At 41.1% G+C, this 22,367-nt stretch overlaps 1 protein-coding gene across 1 annotated transcript in view; it reads right to left on the bottom strand.

The window, feature by feature from the left end:
• The window catches only part of LOC132130318 (teneurin-2-like), a 199,820-nt gene that overhangs the window by 9,325 nt on the left and 168,128 nt on the right, over positions 1 to 22,367 (bottom strand). Inside the window, exons 11-21 of the mRNA XM_059542002.1 lie at positions 19,806 to 19,991; positions 18,905 to 19,051; positions 5,182 to 5,392; positions 4,985 to 5,104; positions 4,630 to 4,891; positions 4,030 to 4,297; positions 3,538 to 3,681; positions 2,350 to 2,602; positions 1,793 to 1,813; positions 1,253 to 1,485; positions 262 to 416 (exon numbers count right to left, since the gene is read on the bottom strand). Coding sequence (XP_059397985.1) covers positions 262 to 416; positions 1,253 to 1,485; positions 1,793 to 1,813; positions 2,350 to 2,602; positions 3,538 to 3,681; positions 4,030 to 4,297; positions 4,630 to 4,891; positions 4,985 to 5,104; positions 5,182 to 5,392; positions 18,905 to 19,051; positions 19,806 to 19,991 — 2,000 coding nt within the window. The remainder of the gene's footprint in view (positions 1 to 261; positions 417 to 1,252; positions 1,486 to 1,792; positions 1,814 to 2,349; positions 2,603 to 3,537; positions 3,682 to 4,029; positions 4,298 to 4,629; positions 4,892 to 4,984; positions 5,105 to 5,181; positions 5,393 to 18,904; positions 19,052 to 19,805; positions 19,992 to 22,367) is intronic.

Below are 22,367 nucleotides of genomic sequence, written 5' to 3'. Positions count from 1 at the left end.
GTTTTAATGGATTGTTTCTATGCAAGGACACAAATTTCATTGCTTCTGCATTAAAAATGACCTAAACAAATGACAAATGAAGCTGATTCATTTTCATACCCATTGAGATTAGTTGTATGTGACATTCAAGAAATGAATTTGAACTTGCACACACTGTAGACAAATTCAAATAAGATGCATTACACATATATACGCATTACAGGGCATCTGAATTACGCACTTACGCACAACTTTTTAGGAGTTGAGGAAAGAAATAACAACCTGGCTGACGTCCATGCTGGAGTCACAGCTGAGGGGCCTGACTGCAGTAAGGTCATTGGTCTTTATCAGAGTGGAGATAATACCATTCTGATCCACTTTTCGTATCATAGTAGCATCCACAAAGTACATCAGGCCGTTCTTATCCAATGCAACACCTGCATGAAAGAAAGGACGGTGACGAAACTCAATACTGGTGCATGATAAAGCTCATATTAAGACATGCTATAAGTAGTATGTGTTTCAACAATGTAGAAAACATTCACCTGCTATTAAAAAAGGTCAGTTGAGCCAGAATTATGTATTGTTATAATTGTCTAAATATGGTAAATGTCTTCTTCTTGAAAGTCTCGTCAATGTCACTGCAGATTCTCCTAAAGAATTTAACTGCTCCCCAAGTATCTGACTGATTTTCCACCCATTCAGATATTCCAGAGCGCAAACGTGTCTTTAAAGGTAAAATAATTAGTAGTCTGTGTGTTTAGGAGCAATGACCTGGAAACGAGTCAGGCGCTGTGCTGCTCGACTGCTACAGTTTGATTCGTGCTTTCACGGTGATCATGTCAGAGCGCGTTTTATTCTGAGATAAGAAGGCAGAGTCGGTCTCCGAGTGCAGTCTACTAACCTTACGATCTCTATTTACTTTCTGTGTCGTTTATTTTCCTCACATCAGTGGCCATGCTGGGCTTTAAGAATGATGTGTGGAGCCTAGACAATTACAGGTCACTGAGGTCTGCCATAGCACAGAAAATGACAGCACCTGGTAATTGTCTAAGGGATTAAATGGTGATGCTTTCTAGGTTCAAGGAAAATAAAAATGCGTCTGTCGTAATTGTAAAGCATCACAGCGTTGAAATGCTGCTTTGTCTTGCGTAAAAGCTAACTCTGAAGAAGGATGTAGTATATAGTAAGGTGTAGTGCTGTGTGTAATTTTTGCCCCTCCCAACTCACAGAAAAAGAAGAAAAGCGAAATATTTCCTTTAAAAATCATCACCTCTTGGGCTCATAAGTGTGGCCTCCACTGCCTTTCCTCCGTCACCACAGCGAGCCTCATCGAATGGGACGCACTGCTCTCCTGTCCCTGCCACCACCTGAGCGTTATCCAGAAGCGGTCTCGCCCCATTCAGAGAGCGAACGCGGTAGATCTGCCGGGAGTTGGTGTCTGACAGGAACAAAGAACCCGACACCGGATCCACTGCCAAGTAGTACTTATGGCTTGGATTGTTGCTATGGAAATAGGGCAAATGGGAGAATGTCTCTTAATAAAATCCTCTGAAAAACAGCATGGTTACCTTGGTGAACATGATGAAATGTGAATAGTTCATTGCTGGTAAAATAATTGGAGCTCAAAAAAAAGAAAACTATTTGATAGAAAAGAAGAAAAATAAAGTCCAGAGAGAAATTCTGCTACAAACAATGAGCTGCAGAAAAGAGCAGGACACAAGCACAATGTTAGTTTTCAGACACATTAGCATGCTATTTAGATATGCAGACATGATAAATATTATTTGCATTATGCATTTATTTTAATTACCTGTGTCTCAAATCTTTATTTCTTTGTGGAGCAAGGGAAGAGAAGAGAAAAATAATGCATCGGTTTGAATAAATTATCAAAACATATTATTGTAAAAGCTATTCAAGTTGTTAAAAACAACATTAAATCAAAACTGAACTCATTTATTTTCATAATGAATGTCGTTGGTGTAGTAGTGCATGATTCATCAATGCATGTCAAGTGTTTATTACTATCCTTCATCAAACTGCAGCAACTGTTGACTTTGTGGTCAGTGCAGGTGCTCTGACATACTGAGCTGTGGCGCTCATGGGAAACCCTTGATTTAACAGAACAATATCAAATGACAAGATTTAATTATTATTTTTATGCTTCTGACATCTTTTCCTGTCAGTGGATCTTGGAATTTAAGCCTCATTCATTTGCTGATCTCATTTTTTTTTAAAACCAACTCCAGCCAATTATTATTTCAGCAGAATATTCTGTTCTACTTAATAATGCACCTCAGTAATTATAGAGGTGAAATTAATTACAAATGCTGTTTTAATGTTGTCAGCTGTGCATCCTATCAGCTTTACCTGAGCTCCAGTACAGCTGTGGTATTGAGGGACGGATAGACCCTCCGCACAAAGTTAAGGTCACCCACGTACAGGTTACCCTCTCCGTCACAGGCTACAGCCATCGGCGCCAGCAGCTTGTTGCCCTCAGCCATCCCACTGCAGCTTGGGCATGAGATGCTGCGTCTTCGGCCATTACCCAAAATACTGTTGATGATGGGCGGCTGCTGCTGGGAGAGGAAGATATTCTCACCGCTGCCCTTATGGAGGATGCCTGCGTGAAATAAATCAAACACTGCCACTAAGCGCAACTGATTGAGATTCCAAACATAACCAATTTCTAATGGTCTTTAAATGCACAAATGTGATGCTTAAATGAAAGCATCAATTTCTACAGTGTGACATATTTACTGCATTCCATGATCGATAGTGTGAAACCAGCAGTCATTAAAGACCTCATAATAACCAAAAAAAATTACTTGCCCCTCAAACACACAGAATTTCACCCTAATGCAGTAATGAAATTATGAGCAATGACAAATGTGCATAAAAATATCAATATTAGGCAAAATATGAGTTGTTTTATAGGTCACTGGCATGCTCTCCAGCTCTATGTCCTTATTTGACTTTCCACTAGCCAAGCTTTAATCACAATAAATTGTTGTTTTTAACTCAAACCTCCCTATCTCCTAAAGCAAGGGAATAAGTCTTCGGAAGGAGAAATTTAGTTGCTGCAAAAGCCTGAAGCTAAACAGGTGTGAAAAAGCATGCAGTAACTTCTGTTCTATAATGGTGCTTAATACCAACACATTTCAAACAGAGTAAGTAATGGAAATTTTTTCTTGGAGAAGCTTGAATGAACTATCAGCTGCAGGGATGACCTGTCCCTTCTGCATTTCACAAAACAAGTGTCTCATAGGAAATACATCTTGGCTTATTGTAATAAGCCTGACTAAGGAGGGATTGATTGATTTATTGACTGACTGACTGATTGATTTGTGTATGTGTGTTTTCAACTCCCAATTCAGGGATGGGAAAAACTGGTACCCAAAGGCCACTGCACTGCAGAATTAAGCTGCATCCAAAATCAAACCCACCAGTAAAATAAGTCTTACTTGAAATTACAGAAAGGTGTATTTGAGTAAAGATGGAGCTGAAGTCTGAAGAAACATATATGAAGTTGTTTCATTAGGTGTTTCCATATCATACCGCTGCGGACATTCAGCATGTGGTGTTTGTCTAGAGACCAGCTGCCCAAGTTTGAGGGGTTGAGCTCGTATCCCTGCAGCACAGCTGTCCTCTTCTCCCACAGGATCTGACTGGGACACGTCTCATACTCGTAGCCCACAGACACTATAGAGATTGACAGATGGAAAGAGGGACAGGAAAGAAATGTGATGAATGAAGGCGAAAATGACAGAGAAGGAAGACACTTAGAGGAAGAGCAAAGCTGTGCTATCTTAATTAAACACTCCATCACCGAGCGGAGACATAACAATTCATTAGCTTACAGGAAGATTTTGCTGCTGGCACACACCATAATGGATGAGAGACAGAAAGTCTCATTAAAATACGAAACTATCTGTGTTTTGGAGCTCAAATTAGGAGAAGACACAAGGTAAAGGACAATAGCATAGACAAGAAACGAGATAACAGTTAAAATACACCTGTTTTCCTGACATGACTCCATATCCCACTTACCCAAAGCCTCAGTCAGGCCATGGACCCTCTGCCTATAGGCATCAGTCTTGTCCCAGATATACATGTAAGCCAGGTTAGGAGATGCATGGAACCATTTCTGAAGGACATGACCCTCGACGGCCACCATCAGGTGCACTTTGGCCAGGCTGAGAGGCACTAGAGCTGGGGTCAGGATCACCTTGAGCAGTGAGAGGTAGCCTGAGGTCCTGGAGCTCAAATAGCAAAGTTTAAGACCGGTGCCAGGGATCTCCACCTGCTCGTGAAGCACCTGGACAGTGAGAGGATGCGAAAAGTGGGTGAATGGATTCTAAAAGTACTAAAAATCAAAAAGTCTTAGAAGACTACCTTAGAGTGGAGATAAAAGAGATGAACTGTGAGCAGGGGAGAGAAACCGTGATTGCGAGAAAGGTATGAGGATGTGAATGAATCAAAAGGAGTTCGAGAGCGAAAACTAAGATTAACAACAAAAGACCAGCCAAGAGTGAAGAAGGAGAGTAATGGAGAATATAAAACCCAAATAAAAAGCCAACGGAAGAATGTAATGACCTAAATGAAAGTGAATTAAATGAAAAGTGATGGTAGTGGTGTTGAATGTGGCACCTGGCTCTCAGGGAGGATGTGTTTCTCTGAAGGGTTGGAGCTGAAGAAGGAAGAAAGTGGGGAGGGAAGAACCACAGGATCAGGCCTGACAAAACCACTCAGGTCACATCTGGTCATGGTTTTCTCTTCCATCTGTAGCACCACAGTGTCCATGGCATAGAAGCGATTCCAGGGCAGCCACACCGTCCGGTCCTGACTCAGAAATGGAGCCCGCTCAAAATGCAAAGTCAGAGAGCCTCCACCGTTGGCCACCAGATCAAAACTAGGGAGAGCCAGCACAGGAGATATATTTCAGTACATACTCAACTGTATGTTGACATTTCAAAAGGGGCTTAAATAATGTGAAGTTACTCACGTGCCATCCTGGCGGGTCATGGTGTGACCATAGTGGGGGTACTTCACAAAGGTTACATTGACGCCCACCAAAGGAGTGCCATCTGAGGTCAAAACCTGACCTCGAATCAGAGATGCCAGGCTGCACGCATTAATACAATATTAGCGCATGATACATTTAGTAATTTAGTCTCTCACAGCACAGGGCAGATGAGGTACCTGGCATTGAATGGGTTGATTCCTGGTATGATGTGAGTGCTGTCTTTACCCACAACCATCTTGATTCTGTCATAAAAGGATGGGACTTTCTGGAACTCTGATTGGCTCTGCTGAATAACCTGAAGTGGGTCACGTGATCCACGGCACAGAGGATTGGTTACACAAGAGCTCTGCATGCAACAGTCCGGATCCATACAGTCAACCAGACCATCTGAGTGGAAAAGATGTCACCACATGTCATAAGCTTTAGGTCTGTAGCATGCATCAGCAATGTGATATATGAATTTTGTATGAAAAAAACCCACACTAGGGTTGTCACGATACCAAAGATTCAGGACTTGATAGAAATGCCAGAGCATATCTAATATATGCCATTGAACATACTTTACTTCATATATGTCTCAGTCAATTTTAGCAGCAATTTTGCTGTAATATTTTCAAAACGCACACTACTGTTTAATATATATACTTTTTTCAGCAAATGTGCATTCAATTAATCACAGGTGACAATAACGGCATTTATAATATTGATTTGTATTCCAAATAAATGCTGTTCTTTTGAACTTCTATTCATTAAAGAATCCTAAAAAAAGAAGCACAACTGTTTTCAACATTGATGTTGAAATGTTTATTGAACAGCAAATCAGAGTATTAGAATGATTTCTGAAGGACCATGTGACAATGAAGAGCTGCTGAAAATTCAGCTTTGCCATCACAGGAATAAATTACATTAAAAAAAAAAACTTTTCTTTTTTTTCTTTTTCTTTTTTTTTTTTACAGTTTTTTCTTTATTTTGATTCGTTTTATTGAGTATCTTTCAAAACGATAAAAAACCCGATAATTTTACACACATCTGATTTTTATTTTCTTAAAGGGGTCATGAATTGTAAATCAGCTTTTACTTGAGCTTTTGATATATAAGGGGTCATCGTGCTAAAATAATTTACTATAAGTTTCAGAACTGAAAATGTCCTTGTTACTGAAATAAAAGCTTTTAATGATACCAGGCCCAGCGAATGCCAGTTCCTGGAATGTTCCTATCTATAATAGATATATTAAACACTACCTCCACAGAAGAACATCAATGCCTAATTCTGTAGCCCCGCCCAATGATTCGTGCATGACATAGTAGGTACATTAAATCACATAAACCCTAAACCAGACCGAGCAACCAAGCAATAAGCATGTCATTGAAAATAACAAAATATTGTGCAGTGCCTGGCTGTGGAAGAACATGGTCACTGCGTAAAATTCTTTTGAATTCAGATATTAGGAATGCATTTATTTTTGATGAAGTTTCAGCTCACGTGAGTCAAATATTGAGCGTTTGTTCACTTGTTCACATTCCACCATGGATTTCTTTGTAAACAAGACACAGGTCAACGCTGGATTTGCAGAAAGACTGACATTAAAAAGCAAATATGTACAGTCTACAGTATATCAGATCCGACAGGAATAGTGCAGCACACATATGTGAGTAAAAAATATTTGCAGTACGTCACTATTGCTTTGTAATAGATCGCTTGATATGTCCTGATTATGTGTATGTGTCTAACCAAAGTAACAGAAGGCTCCAACTATGAAGGATGTAGCTTGTCAAACAGACACACAGAAATGTAGTTTACTATGCAAAACTATTATCCAATCACAGCAGTGGATATTTTCTTCCAAGTCTTCAATGTGGCATGCCCATAAAAACTGAACATTTCTCGAGCCAGCCTCAAAACCCGGGAAGAAAATAGCCTATTATTTATTGGTTTTGATATATTTGGTAACACTTTAGTATAGGGTCCAATTCACACTAATAACTAGTTGCTTATTAGCATGTCTATTATTAACATATTAGCTGTTTATTAGTGCTTATAAAGTACATATAATGCATGACATCCATAATCCTACCCAATACCCTAAACTTAACAACTACCTTATAAACTATTAATAAGCAGCAAATAAGGAGTTAATTGAGCCAAAAGTCATAGTTAATGGTTATTTAATAGTGAGAATTGGACCCTAAAATAAATTGTGACCATATTTTTTTTTTTACTACTAAGTATCGCCTGGTTCTGGAAGTACCGGCACATTTGGCATCCTTACCACACACGGTTTTATGGTTTCATAGTAGCAGATGGTTTAAAGGGACTTCTGAAAACTCTCAGTTCATCTGCCATCTTTTTCACAGAATGTGTACTTTTGATAAACCCTTCTCATTTTAAACCCCTGCGCTGCTTTGATGTCAAGAGAGGGAGACAAATAATATGATTAAAAAACATAATAAGCTCAAATGTAGAACTTCTCATCATTATGGAAATTAAATTGAACAAATCTATTCATTTATCCCCATTGGGGTAATGAGCTCAAGTGATGGATATGATCACTAAAATGAATGATGCTCTTAGTTTCTCTCTCTTTCTCTCTTGAATTCACATTTAGAGAACTTGCATCAAAGTTACAGAGGGCATCGCTCACACCCCTGAGAGCTTTCTTCCCTGTTTCATCTTCCTCTCCCTTTTTTCACATCTCGTATTTGCTACATATTGCAGTTCACTGTAGTACATGCACACCCTTTCAACACTTCTCCCTAAATGGGTCTTTCTTGATCCGGAACAAACTCACAACAAGCCCCTGTTGCCTAAGACTTTTGTTCCATGTTGTTTTGCCTGGTGGTCTCTGAACTCTGAGGTTTTTGTGAAGTAACCCCCAAATGAAAAGTAAACAAAAAAGAGAGAAGAAAGAAGCAGGCAGTTCGTATGTCTGGAGAACGCTTGTTTGTATTTGGGTCAGATTGAGTAAATTCAAATGCCTGCTTTGACAGGTATTTTGTGATCACCCTTAAAATTTAATCCACAAGAAGTATAATTAAGCAAATTGAGATCACTTCCCAATCCCTTTACCCCTCTATATATAATTTCCTCTCCTCTCTCTATTCTAATAATAAATATACTGAAGAACATTAAGGAAAAGAATCACCCACCTTTAAAATAAACACGTATAATTTTGTTGCTTTGTAGTCTGAAATGAAGAAATGAAGAAGTAAAGTTTTTGTTTTATCCAGCTGTATTTACTCAGTGCAACTTGTAACAAATGTATATAAATTTAATGTAGGATCTAGAAAAAAAATATTATCGTGATTAAACCAGAAAAATTTAAAATAAATGAACAAAAACAAAGTTTGAGCACATAAATACTGTTATAAGCATGAGCCCCGTCAGACTGGTCGTGATGGAGGTGTAGCAACAATATATAGTGATATTCTCAACGTTACCCAGAAAACAGGATACAGGTTTAACTCATTCGAAATACTTCTGCTTAATGTTACACTGTCAGACATGCAAAAGAAATCTAATGTATCTCTTGCTCTGGCTACTGTGTATAGACCACCAGGGCCGTATACAGAATTCCTAAAATAATTTGCAGATTTCCTCTAAGAACTTTTGGTTACAGTTGATAAAGCGTTAATCATCGGATATTTTAATATTCATGTTGATAATACAAATGATGCATTGGGACTTGCGTTTACTGACCTAATAAACTCTTTTGGAGTCAAGCAAAATGTCACCGGGCCCACTCATCATTTTAATCATACAGTAGATTTAATTATATCGCATGGAATCAATCTTACTGATAAAGATATCGTGCCTCAAAGTGATGATGTTACCGACCATTTCCTTGTATTGTGCATGCTGCGTATCACTGATATTAAGTGGTCTGGGCAGAACTATTGTTCCATCCACCAAAGACAGATTCACAAATAACCTGCCTGATTTATCTCAACTGCCATGTGTACCCAAAAATACACATGAACTAGACGAAATGACTGGCAACATGGGCACTATTTTCTCTAATACATTAGAAGCTTTTGCCCCCATCAAACTGAAAAACTTTAGAGAAAAACGTACTGTGCCATGGTATAACAGTAATACTCACTCTCTCAAGAATCAGAATCAGAATCAGAATCAGAAAGAGCTTTATTGCCAAGTATGCTTGCGCATACAAGGAATTTGTTATAGTGACATAAGCTTCCAGTACACAGAGACAACAACACACAGACAAAAAAAATAAAAAATACTTTAGGCAAATAAGTAAGTGTATAAACAATTGTGCTATAAATGATAATCGAATAGGATTGAGTAAGATGCAGGGATGTACTAGGATGGAGGGGTAACAAATAAATATAAGGATATTGCACATTTTTTGCATAAGCATAAGTGGGGAGCATTTAACTGTTCATGAGGTAGATTGCCTGGGGGAAGAAACTGTTCTTGTGCCTTGCTCTTCTGGTATTTGCGGCTCTGAGGCACCGGCCAGATGGCAAAAGTTCAAAGATGGGGTGACTTGGATGTGAGGGATCCAGAGTGATTTTCTGAGCCCTTTTCCTCGCTCTGGATGTATACAGTTCTTGAAGGGTGGGCAGGGGAGCACCAATAATCCTTTCAGCAGTCCGAACAGTTCTCTGTAGTCTTCTGATGTCTGATTTTGTTGCTGAACTAAACCAGACGGTTATTGAAGTGCACAGGACAGACTCAATGACGGCTGAGTAGAACTGTCTCAGCAGCTCCTGTGGCAGGTTAAACTTCCTCAGCTGGCGAAGGAAGTACAACCTCTGCTGGGCCTTTTTCACAATGGAGTCAATGTGATTGTCCCACTTGAGGTCCTGAGAGATGGTGGTTCCCAGGAATCTGAATGACTCCACTGCAGTCACAGTGCTGTTCATGATGGTGAGTGGGGAAAGTGCAGGGGGGTTTCTCCTAAAGTCCACGATCATCTCCACTGTTTTGAGCGTGTTCAACTCCAGGTTGTTAAGACTGCGCCAGACAGCCAGCTGCTCAACCTCTTGTCTGTAAGCAGACTCATCACCGTCCTGGATGAGGCCGATGACTGTAGTGTCGTCTGCAAACTTCAGGAGCTTGACAGAGGGGTCTTTAGACGTGCAGTCGTTGGTGTACAAGGAGAAGAGCAGAGGGGAGAGAACACATCCCTGAGGGGCACCAGTGTTGGTGGAGCAGCTGTTTGACATTAATTTCCCCAGTCTCACTAACTGTTGCCTATCTGTCAGAAAGCTGGTGATCCACTGACAGATAGAGCTAGGAACATAGAGCTGGGTCAGTTTGGTCTGGAGGGTTGTTGGGATGATGGTGTTGAAAGCCGAACTAAAGTCCACAAACAGGATCCTCACATAAGTCCCTGTTTTGTCCAGATGTTGCAGGATGAAGTGCCATCCCATGTTGATTGCATCATCCACGGACCTCTTTGCTCAGTAAACAAACTGCAGGGGGTCCAGTAAGAGTCCAGTGATGTCCTTCAGATAAGCCAGAACCAGTTTTTCAAACGACTTCATGACGACAGACGTTAGAGCCACAGGTCTGTAGTCGTTAAGTCCTGTTATCTTGGGTTTCTTTGGAATGGGGATTATGGTGGAGCGTTTGAAGCAGGAAGGCACTTCACACAACTGCAGGGATCTGTTGAAGATCTGTGAAAAGATGGGGGCCAGCTGGTCAGCACAGATTTTCAGACAGGCTGGTGTAATGCCATCTGAGCCTGGTGCTTTTCTTCTTTTGTTCTTCCTGAAGACCTGGCGCACATCATCTTCACAGATTTGAAGAGCAGGAGGTATGGAGAGGGGGATTGCAGGAGGTTTTAATGGTTGTGTAGGTCAGAATGGGTTTTGGGGATTTCAAATCTACAATAAAACTCATTCAGGTCATTAGCAAGTCGTTGATTAGCCTCAGTGCAAGGGGATGGTGTCTTGTAGTTTGTGATGGCTCTCAGTCCTCTCCAAACTGAAGTTGAGTCGTTGGAAGTAAACTGGTCTTCTAACTTTTTAGCGTAGGTCTTTTTAGCCACTCTAATCTCTTTGTTCAGTGTGTTCCTGGCCTGATTGTACAAGAATCTGTCCCCATTTCTGTAGGCATCCTCTTTGGCCTGACGAAGATGTCTGCGTTTTACTAAAGAAACTCATCGTCTTGAGTGCAAATGGAGAAAAACTAACTTGGACGTTTTTAGAATTGCGTGGAAAAAACAGTATGTACAGCTATAGACAGGCCCTAAAAACTGCCATGATCGAGCAAATCCACAAACTCGTTGAAAATAACCAAAACAATCCAAGGTTTTTATTTAGCACAGTGTCTAAATTAACAAATAACTTCTCAGGTTAGGAATGTATACATGGATCCCTGAGTAGGGAACGAGACACTGCATCCTCTAGGGGCCGCTATGGGGAACACCTCGTCGTGACCCATGTCTGAAGCATACATTGAAAATACACCAACTTGTTGGCCAGCTACAGCCTCTGACGTCACTTCCGGCGTGACTATAAACAGGCACCGGGAGAACACGTCATTCACTTCTTCGACTGAAGCTTGCGTATGAAGCATGGCAGGGAGCTAGAGGATGCAGTGTCTTGTTCCCTACTCAGGGAACCATGGTTACATTACATAACCTGAGATGTTCCCTTTCAAGAGAACTTAGAACTGCGTCCTCTAGGGGGCGCTATGGGGAACAGTATACCCATGCCACCATGCTGAGGGGAGTGCAGGCCAGAATCATGGCGAGCACTAAGTAACGACTCTACCATTTCCACGGGAGTTGCCTCTTGGACGTTTAGACGGCTGTCTGTGACAGTACCCCTTACGACCAAAGGCCTAAGCTACATACCCAACTTAATTGTTAGGGCCTCGGCCCAGGGTAGAGCTGAAGGCTTGAAATCAGGAAAGATTCCTTTACTGTTCTAAGGAGGGGCTCTTGTGGCACTCTGATAGAGCAGCTCATAGATGGAATGTTGCATCTCAAAACAGTATGATTGAGAGTCATCAACTCGATCTATGGAAACATAATTGGAGCGCTCTGGGGAAAAAACAGAGAACTCAGTCTCATATGAGATGAGAACTCCAAGCTCAGAGTAGCCCGCTCATAGGTGACCCTTTTTGGAAAAAGGGGAGCGCTGCTAAACTACCATGAGAATCGCCCAAATAGCCCCTCTTGTTGAGGGAAGCGAAGCTTGAAGTGTATAAATAAATACACACTGGCTGAAAGAAGCCCAAAGAACCAAGGTCTTATCATCTCAAGAAAGGGAACGAGGTGGAGCGCGTAACCCACGCAACCGTACAGGAATTCAGAAAGTGCGCAAAGTCTTGCATGCACACTTACCACTTATGTGGATTTTAGAAAGTGTGCAAGGTGTTCACATGCTCACTGACCACCATGTGGTTTTGAGAAAGTACACAAAGCTTAGCATGTGTACCTAAAGGTTCCTAAGCATCGTAGAGGCGCTGAATCGCACGGGAGAGGCAAGCTCAATTTTACAAACCTCCGGCGAGGAGAGCATCACGTGAGGCAGCATATACAAGAAGACTTCTGTAACTGCCACCTCCACTTCCCGCTAGATGCGACAGCACCACTAAGCGGCCAGGAGACCCCTCAGGGTGACCTGGCCGGACATCCATGAAATTCCCTGCAGTGCTGTACCAGGCCTGATGATCAAGGAGGCTCCCACAGAAGCCTGTGATCTCAGCCACCTAATACCGGAACATGAAGCCGGATGGCTGGTGCTGGCGAGTGTTTAGTAAACACCGTAATTGAGCACTGCAAAGGAAAGTCACAGAATTTTTTAGGTTATACACATAACCACCAGCAATTTAATACACATAAGTTTATACAGAGAGGGTTACATACCCATCTACCCTCCTGCGCTGGAGCCCCGCTCAAGGGGCGCCTCCTTTTTGTCCGGACCATCAGTCAGGTTGTTGCTATGAACATAAAACCAACCAAAAACATTATAGGCCCAGTATAGGAGACTGTTATGCGAGAGGTTTCCACCTAACCTCAATCAGGTGGAGAGCTGGTGGTGACAGGGGAATTAGGAAGGGGAAGATAAAAGCAGAAGTAAAAAATCCCTGAAGGGAATGAGTAGATTCCTCGGTATCACTCTGATTCGGACGAGAATGCTGCCTCATCTGGATCACATCCATTAGGTTCTGCTTACCTCCACGTGATCCACAATTCCTCTTACCCCTGCCCGCAGGTGGGGGAGGAGCGCGAGTCGCGACACTAGCCTTCTGTGCCCGTCTTTGATCCTCAGATCGAGACAGGCCAGGAACCCTATGTTGTTCGGGCTCGGACCTGGACCTTTGTGGAATGAAGGATCTGAAAGCAGCAGAGTGCGCCTTCGTCTCCCTGAACTTCTCGATCACCGTCTCAATGGAAATATCGATAAGTTCAGAAGGCGAAACCTAAGTATTGAGAAGAAAGCCTTTTCTTTCTTCCCGATGTCTGCCAGGTTCATCCATAGACATCTCTCCGCTGCCACCACGGCTGCCCTAGTCCCGCCCATGGTGGCGGCGGCCTGCTTGGTAGCATGGAGAGAGGTCCGTGGTGCGGCGCGGCTACCTGATCAGGAGAAAGGCCCTTGCTTCTTGCCCAGGTCTCTTAGCAGATCAGCCTGATATGCTTGAAGCACCACCATCATGTGTAACAAAGCCACAGACTGACCTGCTGCTGTGTATGCCTTGCCATCTAAGCCAGATGAATTTCTGAAGTGGCTTAGATGGCAAGGAGGGAGCTTAAGAGAGGATGTCTCCCCCGCAGAAATAATTTTTTTTTTTATCTCTTTCTACAGGGGGCATCCCCTCATAGCCGCTTCCACGCATCACCTCGATGTCAGCAGATTTACTCTAATGCCGAAACCGAGGGATGCGAGAAGAAATTTGCCTCTTTCATTTCTTTTTGATATCTTTATGGAGTTCATGCAGAAATGGAAGGATCACCTGAGCTGGAGGGCTATGGTCAGAAAGAAAACACTCATCGAGGGTTTATTTATTTATTTATTGTTTAATGGCCTTACATCATCATCTTGTTAGCGCATTTTCACGGCAAGTTCAACTTTGCCGTGGCGCGATCCATAACCTCTAACAGCTCTACATAAGCAGGGCAGGGGAATTGAGAAGCCTCAGCCTCAGCTTCTTTACCATCCTCAAATATATCCTGCTTTCCCTGGGTAAAAACCCAGCAGAGCACTAACCTCAGTATCAGATAGTGTTAAAGAAATAAAATCATCCTCCCGAGGCTCTCTCTCATCCGCCGCCATTACGAGCTGCTCGAAAGGGAAAATCCCTCTTTAAAACATTCAAACAGACCCACCTGTATTCTCACGAGATCATTCTCCTCCGTGCCTCAGCAGTGGTAGGTCCTGAACCGCGGGAAGCAGATGACTGCCTTTTTTTTTTTTTTTTTTTCGTAAGAGAGACGAACGAGAGCGGAGCTTTTTCCTTGAAAAAACACTCACAATACACGCCGATTTCCTCCTCAAAGACATCGTGTGCGTGCTTTTCACGGGTGTCAAATAACGCCGTCACAGATGCACACATTGTTTAAACGCTTGCTAGTAGTCGCCATGATCGCTCTTACCAGTTCTTTCAGATGCACGCTTCAAACAGAACAGTCAGTGAAGACGAAGAAGAGAATGACATGTTCTCCTGGTGCCTGTTTATAGTTGCGCCGGTAGTGACGTCAGAGGCTGTAGCTTGCAAACAAGTTGGTGTTTTTTCAATGTATGCTTCTAGGGCTGGGTAAAAAAATCGATTTTTCGATTAATCGTTTTTTAAAATGTGGTCGATTTAAAATCGATTCTCAAAGGTCATAAATCGATTTTTTCCCATATTTATTACCGCAGACATTGAACGTAAGATTAGCATTAATCTAATTACAAATCTTCTCCACTAGATATAAGACAGAAGGTATAGATCCTACCTGTCTGATCGCTACAATTTTGTTTATTTAAATGGGGAGTCATCTCATTTATCACCAGTAAAATATGGAGTGCCACAAGGATCTGTCCTAGGTCTTCTCTATTTTCAATATAAATGCTGCCCCTTGGTAATATTATTAGAAAATACGGGATTAGTTTCCACTGATATGCTGATGATACTCAACTATATATCTCAACGAGACCAGATGAAACTTATAAATTATTTAAGCTAACAGACTGTTAAAAATGAAAAAGATTGTATGACCAATAATTTTCTCCTATTACATTTGGATAAAACAGAGATTACATAAAAATAGTACACAGAATCTTGTAGATTATAATTTTCAACAAGACGGATATACTGTTACTTCCTCTACAGTCAAAAATCTGGGTGTGATATTAGACAGCAACTTGTCTTTTGAAAAACATATTTCCCATATTACAAAAACAGCATTTTTCCATCTTAGAAACACTGCCAAGCTACGAAACATGTTACCTGTTTCTGATAAAGAAAAGCTAGTTCATGCATTCATGACCTCTAGACTGGACTATTGTAATGCAATTCTAGGTGGTTGTTCTGCATTTTCAATAAACAAGCTACAGGTAGTCCAAAATGCAGCGGCTAAACTCCTTACCAGGTCAAGAAAATATGATCATATTACCCCAATTTTTACAGTCTCTGCACTGGCTACTTTTAAAGTTCTGTATCAGTTACAAATTATTATTACTTGCCTATAAGGCCCTAAATGGTTCAGCTCTTGCGTACCTAACTAGCCTTATACCACGCTACAATCCATCATGCTCCCTAAGGTCACAAAACGCTGGACTTTTCGTAGTTCATAAGATAGCAAAGTCCACTAAAGGAGGTAGAGCTTTTTTGCATTTGACTCCCAAACTCTGGATTAGCCTTCCTGATAACGTTCGGGGTTCAGACACACACTCTCTCTTTAAATCTAGATTAAAAACACATATCTTTCGCCAAGCATTCAAATAATGCATCTCATCTAATGCAACATTTGTGACTGAAGTTGTATCTGATCAAATGCACATTATTATTATTTTGCTTGGGTTAAACTAATTAATTTTACTTTGTTGGAACAGCAGCTACGCTCATTATGTCTGTATTTGTTTCTCTGTTTTGCCACGGGATTTACCTCCAGTCAAGATCTAGAACACCTGAGAAGAGATGATGCCAACCCCTCAGAGGATTTCAGATGATGCTAACCCTGAAACAACATAATATTGCTATTGCTGTATTATCTACATTACTAACAAATATTGCTACAAGTGTGATTGCATCATATAATAATTGCTGTTAATAGTGTTCATCGTCTGGTTGACTACGTCTCGTATTAATTTTTCTGAAAATTCCTGTCATATGCACATAAACTGACAGTCACCACTTATAAGCTACTACTAAATATTGTAGAAACTTAATTTTCTGTAAAGTTGCTTTGCAATGATTTGTATCGTAAAAAGCGCTATACAAATAAACTTGAATTGAATAACATCCAAGTGAAAGATATATAACACAATCATGTCAGAAAAAATAAATAAATAAAAAACATCACTGAGTGAAGGAAAAGGATCACCGTCTCCTAAAAAAGACTTTTAATAGGGTGTAGCTAATCACATTCTCAATGGAACACAAAGCCATCTGACTTTCAACTGTGAACAGCTGTGGTCATTTTGATTAGCTCAACATGAAAATAGATTTCCTGGAGCATTTCAGTCCTTGGTAGTGGAACTGAAGCAAGAAATTAACTATGGGTGGCAAGACACCATCAAACGTGAAAGTGACATGACATACAGCCTAGTATGATGACCCATACTCAGACTTCATGCTCTGCATTTAACCCATCCAAAGTGCACACACACAGCAGTGAACAAACACACATCATGAACATACACCCGGAGCAGTGGGCAGCCATTTATGCTGCGGCGCCCAGGGAGCAGTTGGGGGTTTGGTGCTTTGCTCAAGGGCACCTCAGTCATTGTATTGCCAGCCCGAGATGCAAACCCACAACCTTAGGATTAGGAGTGAAACTCTCTGACCATTAGGCCACAACATCCCTGAAAGATCTCCAGGATAAAGTTGTGGACAGTCACAAGTCTGGAGATGGATACAAAAAAATTAAAAGGCTTTATCAATGCCTGGATGTACAGTAAAGTCTATTATTAAGAAGTGGAAGGTTTGGTACAACACAGACCCTCCCTGGATCAGGATGTCACTCCAAACTGGATGAAAGAGCCAAGAGGAAACTGGTCTCAAAGGCTTCCAAGAGGCCTACAGCAACTCTGAAGCAGTTACAGGAATTCATGACAAAGAGTGGTCATTGTGTGAATGTGACAACGATATCACAAATTCTCCACAAATGTGGCTTATATGAGAGGGTTGCAAGAAAAAGACACTCTTCAAGAAGGGCCACATGCAGTCACGACTGAGCTTTCCCAAAACACACCTTGAAGATTCTGAGCCAGATGAGACTAGATTTATGTGGGTGTTTCTGTGCAAAAGAGACTGGTGACTTGTCAGGATAAAAGGAAAAATGGATGGGCAAATACTATCAAATTCTTGAGGAAAATCTGCTGCCCTCTGCCAGAAAGTTGTCAATGGGGGAAAAGGTTTATCTTTCAACATGACCCAAAGCACACAGCAAAACTGAGCTCACAATGGTTGAAGGGAAAAAAGGTGAATGTCCTTGCATGGCGTAGTCAGAGACCAAACTTAAACCCCAATGAAAATCTGTGGAAGACTGCAGACCACAAACGTTCACCATCAAATTTAACAGAACTTGAGCAGTTCTAACAAGCTCAAACAGTACAGCCAATCATAGGTGTTCAAGAAATTAACTGTAATTGGCCACATTGCTCAATGCTATAAAAACATAATGTAAATAGAAACTTTTTATGTTCTCCAGAACACGAACATGCACTGAAACATTTACCAGATCTGTTTTGCCAATATCCCATTACAGTTTTAACTGATGGAGCTCTTGTTTTCATTTGAGGGTGCTTTTCACTGCATGAGAAAATGGACGTGTGAGGTGCGAGTGAGAATACTGTGTCATTTACGTGAGTTTCACGCTGAAGGCATGAGAGTTGGCAGCCCTGCATCTAAACATCACAGATTGACCTCACTGCTATATTCAAATAGCAAATCCAAAAGTATTTTCACAATACGTTGTAAAAAATAAAACCTGCCCGTGTATATAAGAGAGTGAGAAAACACAAAAGAGAAGACGAAGCGGGGAAAATGAAAACATTTTAAAATGAGAAACAACAAATAGTTCTTTCCAAAAGCCTCTCTATGCTCTTAACTGGTCTAGGGGAGATGCTCAGTGCACAGGGCTGACTCTGGACATCCACCTGTTACTGTATATAATCATTCTGCCAGCCAACAGACATGTCACCTTTTCATACGAATGACTGGAGCTGCTCTATTCATCTGTTCAGAGAATCTTCATATCTCTCATATCTCCTTACAAACTGCCACAAAGCAGCACTGTGTATATAGACAAATCTCAATATATTAAAATGCTTAAAAAACAATTTCTAGTTTTTTATTGAAGAACATATAGATTCTTTAACTTCTGACTGATCATGTGACTATTTGATGTATCAATAGTCACATTTTCTGTTAAAAAGAAAGAAAGTAAATGCACGGTAAGACATTTGTATGTGTTTTTCTGTTCAGACCAAAAGGCTGAATCAACATGTGATGGCAAAGAGATTAGAACACCTCTTCATAAAAAGAAATAAAATATGAAAGTTTGTCCCAGTCTGAAGCAACACATTAGCAGCCATTTATCGCACCAAATATTCATGTGAACAGGCCTTTACAACAGTGAGATAACAACTGTCCTAACCGAAAGTTCTGCCTCTCATCAGTTTAGCATTTTTTTCCCCAAGTCCCGACAGATGTGATGCATGTGAAGCCAAAGGGGATAGAAACAATTTCTGCATTCTACATGCGTTTGTCACCTCCTTCATTGTCCTTGTTGTCATTGCAGAAGGTCTCCATGGCAACACTGCAGCCTGGCCCTCTCCAGCCAGTGCGGCACTCACAGTGCCAGCTGTTCTGACCCATGATGCACTGCCCATTCCCATTGCACAGGCCCGGGCAGCCATCTGCAATAGAGGAAGGAGAGATCAATCAATTGTGTGATTATATTGGATTTGGCCTGAATTTGTTCGGTGCCGATAAGAAACACAAGGAGAAATGTTATTTGCCACTAAAAACTCATTATCATACCTATGTCATGCATGCCACATACCACTAAAAAAACCTGTCAGAAAAATTCTGATGCAAATCTATTATCAGTTAACCCAAGCAAAACCATTTTAGATGACTTGGTTGACTGCTGCATTTTGGCTGGTGAATTCAGCGTTAAGAAATGTTGTGTGCACAAAATCCATTGGCTATAATTGTCTGAAAACAATGATGTGAAAACAGTGATGGAGAGCGAGAATTGTACTCATTAGCATTAAAACAAGCATCCTAACACATGCAACCAAAGCATCCATTAGTATTCATCTTCCAGTTAGACTCCAGAGCTCAAAAAGTCATTTAATATTCTTAGAGATGCGGATCACACAGTGAAGACCATTTGCTTCGCTATGAATGTGATTATAAAATAATGACAACACACACACAAACATGCACATCCACACAGATGTGTTTTTCTACTCTATGTGTGCTGATGCAAACATAAGCAAATCAATCTAGACCAAACAATAAAACAGCAGCTGAAAAGTCTTTGAAAAACACTGTTGTAAAAGAAGTCACAGAACCAAGGGAAATGCCTTTGACTAGCTCAAAGCTTCAAAGCAGGAAAAGAGCATGTGTGTTTGTGTGTGTGTGTGTGTGTGTGTGCGTGTTTACCGATGGTGCAGTGTTCTCCGTTCCAACCCTGTTCACACAGGCACTTGCCATCCCTGCAGGTCCCATGTTTCACACACTGTTGGTTACACAGTTTCTGGTCACAGCTTGTGCCTGTCCAGCCCTCCTCACAGTGGCAAACGCCCCTGACACACACACCATGGCTCCCACAATCTGCTGAACAAACCTCTGGAGAAAGAGAGCAAGAGAGAGAGAGAGAGAGAGAGAGAGAGAGAGAGAGAGAGAGAGAGAGAAAGCTGCTTTTAATCTTTATTTTTATTTCTATTAAAGATATATATATATATATATATATATATATATATATATATATATATATATATATATATATTTCTTCTTAATTACTTCATTTAAGTTTTTTTTAAAAATGTTATTATTGTTTCTTTTAATTCTGTTATTTACTTACTTGCTATTTGCCTTTGCACTGTTTTAATGATCCGCAGCAAAGCTGCTTTGTAAAGAATTACATTGCTAAAAATAGCATTATTGTACTGTATTTCATTTGGTTTGCAAATGGAACATTAAAATATATGTATTATCTACTTTACTGTTGAAAAGCCAGATCTTTGCTTGAAAGAAATTAAAATGTATTCAATAAGGAAGCATTAAATTACTCAAAATGACAGTAAAGAGTTACATTCTAAAATAATTTATTTTTTATGTCACATAAATGCAGTTCCCTATTTGTCGGTCACTACGAGTTAGGGGTCTAACTTGGGAAACCAATAATTTCTGAGTTTAAGAGAAAATGGCAATTAGAATTGGTCATGTACACGGGTATATAAGGCGACAGCATGTATCTACTTATAAGATTTTTGCTGTAATAATGGTATCCACCTTATTACAAAGCAATTTAATCTTTGTGTGCCAGAGGCTGTTCCTGGTTGGTGTTACGACGCGTTACAGTGGTCAGCATCTATTCCCCTATTCCCCCCAGATGTTGATTGCAGCATTGGGGGATGGGGTATCGGCCTCTGAGGATGATGATTCAATGGGGCTGCCCCCCTTGGGTGTTGTCGCCACTGTCAAATCGGACCCGGAGCTGTTGGCCCTGGTTGCCCAGTCAGCCGTGAGCATCAGGCTGGACCGTTGAGGCCGGTGCGTCGAGCCCCACGCAGGAGAGCGGTGCGCCCCGTATCGCACCCAGTTGCTAAGTCCTCCAAGAAGACGATGATGAGGAAGGGGTTTTACAGCCCTTACTTCTTTGTACCCAAGAGAAATGGCTGCCTTCAATCTATCTTGGATCTTGAATTTTGATTCGGGTTCTTCACAAGCTCTCGTTCAAGATGTTGACACAGAAACGTATTATCAAATGTGTTCAAGTGCAGGATTGGTTTAAGGATTCTGCGCTAGTATGCATTTCCCTCAGCGAGAATGCTCGCACAGACACTGTGCAAGTCAGGGAGAAGGAGGAACAGGTCTTGCTGGTTGAGCCTTACTGGCCCACCCAGACCTGGTTTTCGCAAAAGCCCCTCCCTGGCACAACCCCCTGAGGAAGAACCTTCTTTCTCTGGGGCTGGGCACCATATGGCACCCGCATCAGATCTCTGGAACCTCTGAACCTTTATACAAGCTACAAGTAGTCCAAAAGGTCAAAAAAATATGATCATATTACCCCAATTTTACAGACTCTGCACTGGCTACCTATTAAGTTCCGTCCATTCCATATGTAGTACTGCCCCCTGGGTCAGTCCATATCAGTATCTCCACATGTCATCTCCCTACGTGCAGGATTTGGTCTCAGTAGCAACCTTTTCCTGAAGGTTTGCTTCCCCATCGTTCTGCCAGGCTGAAGGAACAAACAGGGAAGATTTTAAGCAATCTTTCACTGAAGGTTGAAAGACCTTATTTGTAAGGCCTTCTTCAGCTGCGATGTTCTGACCATTGGTCCCCTGCAGTACCAAGGTCAGTGAATTTGCACTGGGGCTTTCATCATGACATAACTCGTAGTGACCAACAGATAGGGAATGTCTGGGTTATGTACGTAACCTGCATTCCCTGATGTTATGTCCCCATGTCACAACCTTGAACCTAATGAGTGGATGCATGCTGTCGCCTTATATACCCGTGTGCACAGGAAATGGCTCAGCATGCAAAGCCCACTAGCCAATTCCCACTGGCGTTTTCTTTTAAACGACTGGGCTTCCAAGTTAGACACAAGTTTTAAATTGTGTAAATAGATAAAATAATAAATTATGCTTTAGTTTTTTCAGGTTTGTCGTGTCCAGGTACAGAAATTAAATAATCGAATGTAAAACAGCATTTCATTGTCTTCACTGTAAATTAAATATATATTAATCATTGTTAAAGCTACATAAGTTATTCAGTCAAGAGCAGTGAGTGATTTTCTCTCATTCTCAATTTTTCTTGGATTAACATTAAGGAACCCACAGCAGCTAGTAAATTAGGTGCAGTGCATGGATCAAATTGGTAAGGTGTATTTGTTCATTCAAGAGCAAGAAGATGCTAAAAAGAACTAAATTGTGGGCTCATGCATTGTCAGAAACACAGCTCGGCAGCTTGCAAATACTAAATTGAGTTGTTTTG

This window comes from Carassius carassius, chromosome 47, assembly GCF_963082965.1.
Source record: "Carassius carassius chromosome 47, fCarCar2.1, whole genome shotgun sequence".
Taxonomy (NCBI): domain Eukaryota; kingdom Metazoa; phylum Chordata; class Actinopteri; order Cypriniformes; family Cyprinidae; genus Carassius; species Carassius carassius.
This window is presented reverse-complemented; position numbering and strand designations above follow the sequence as displayed.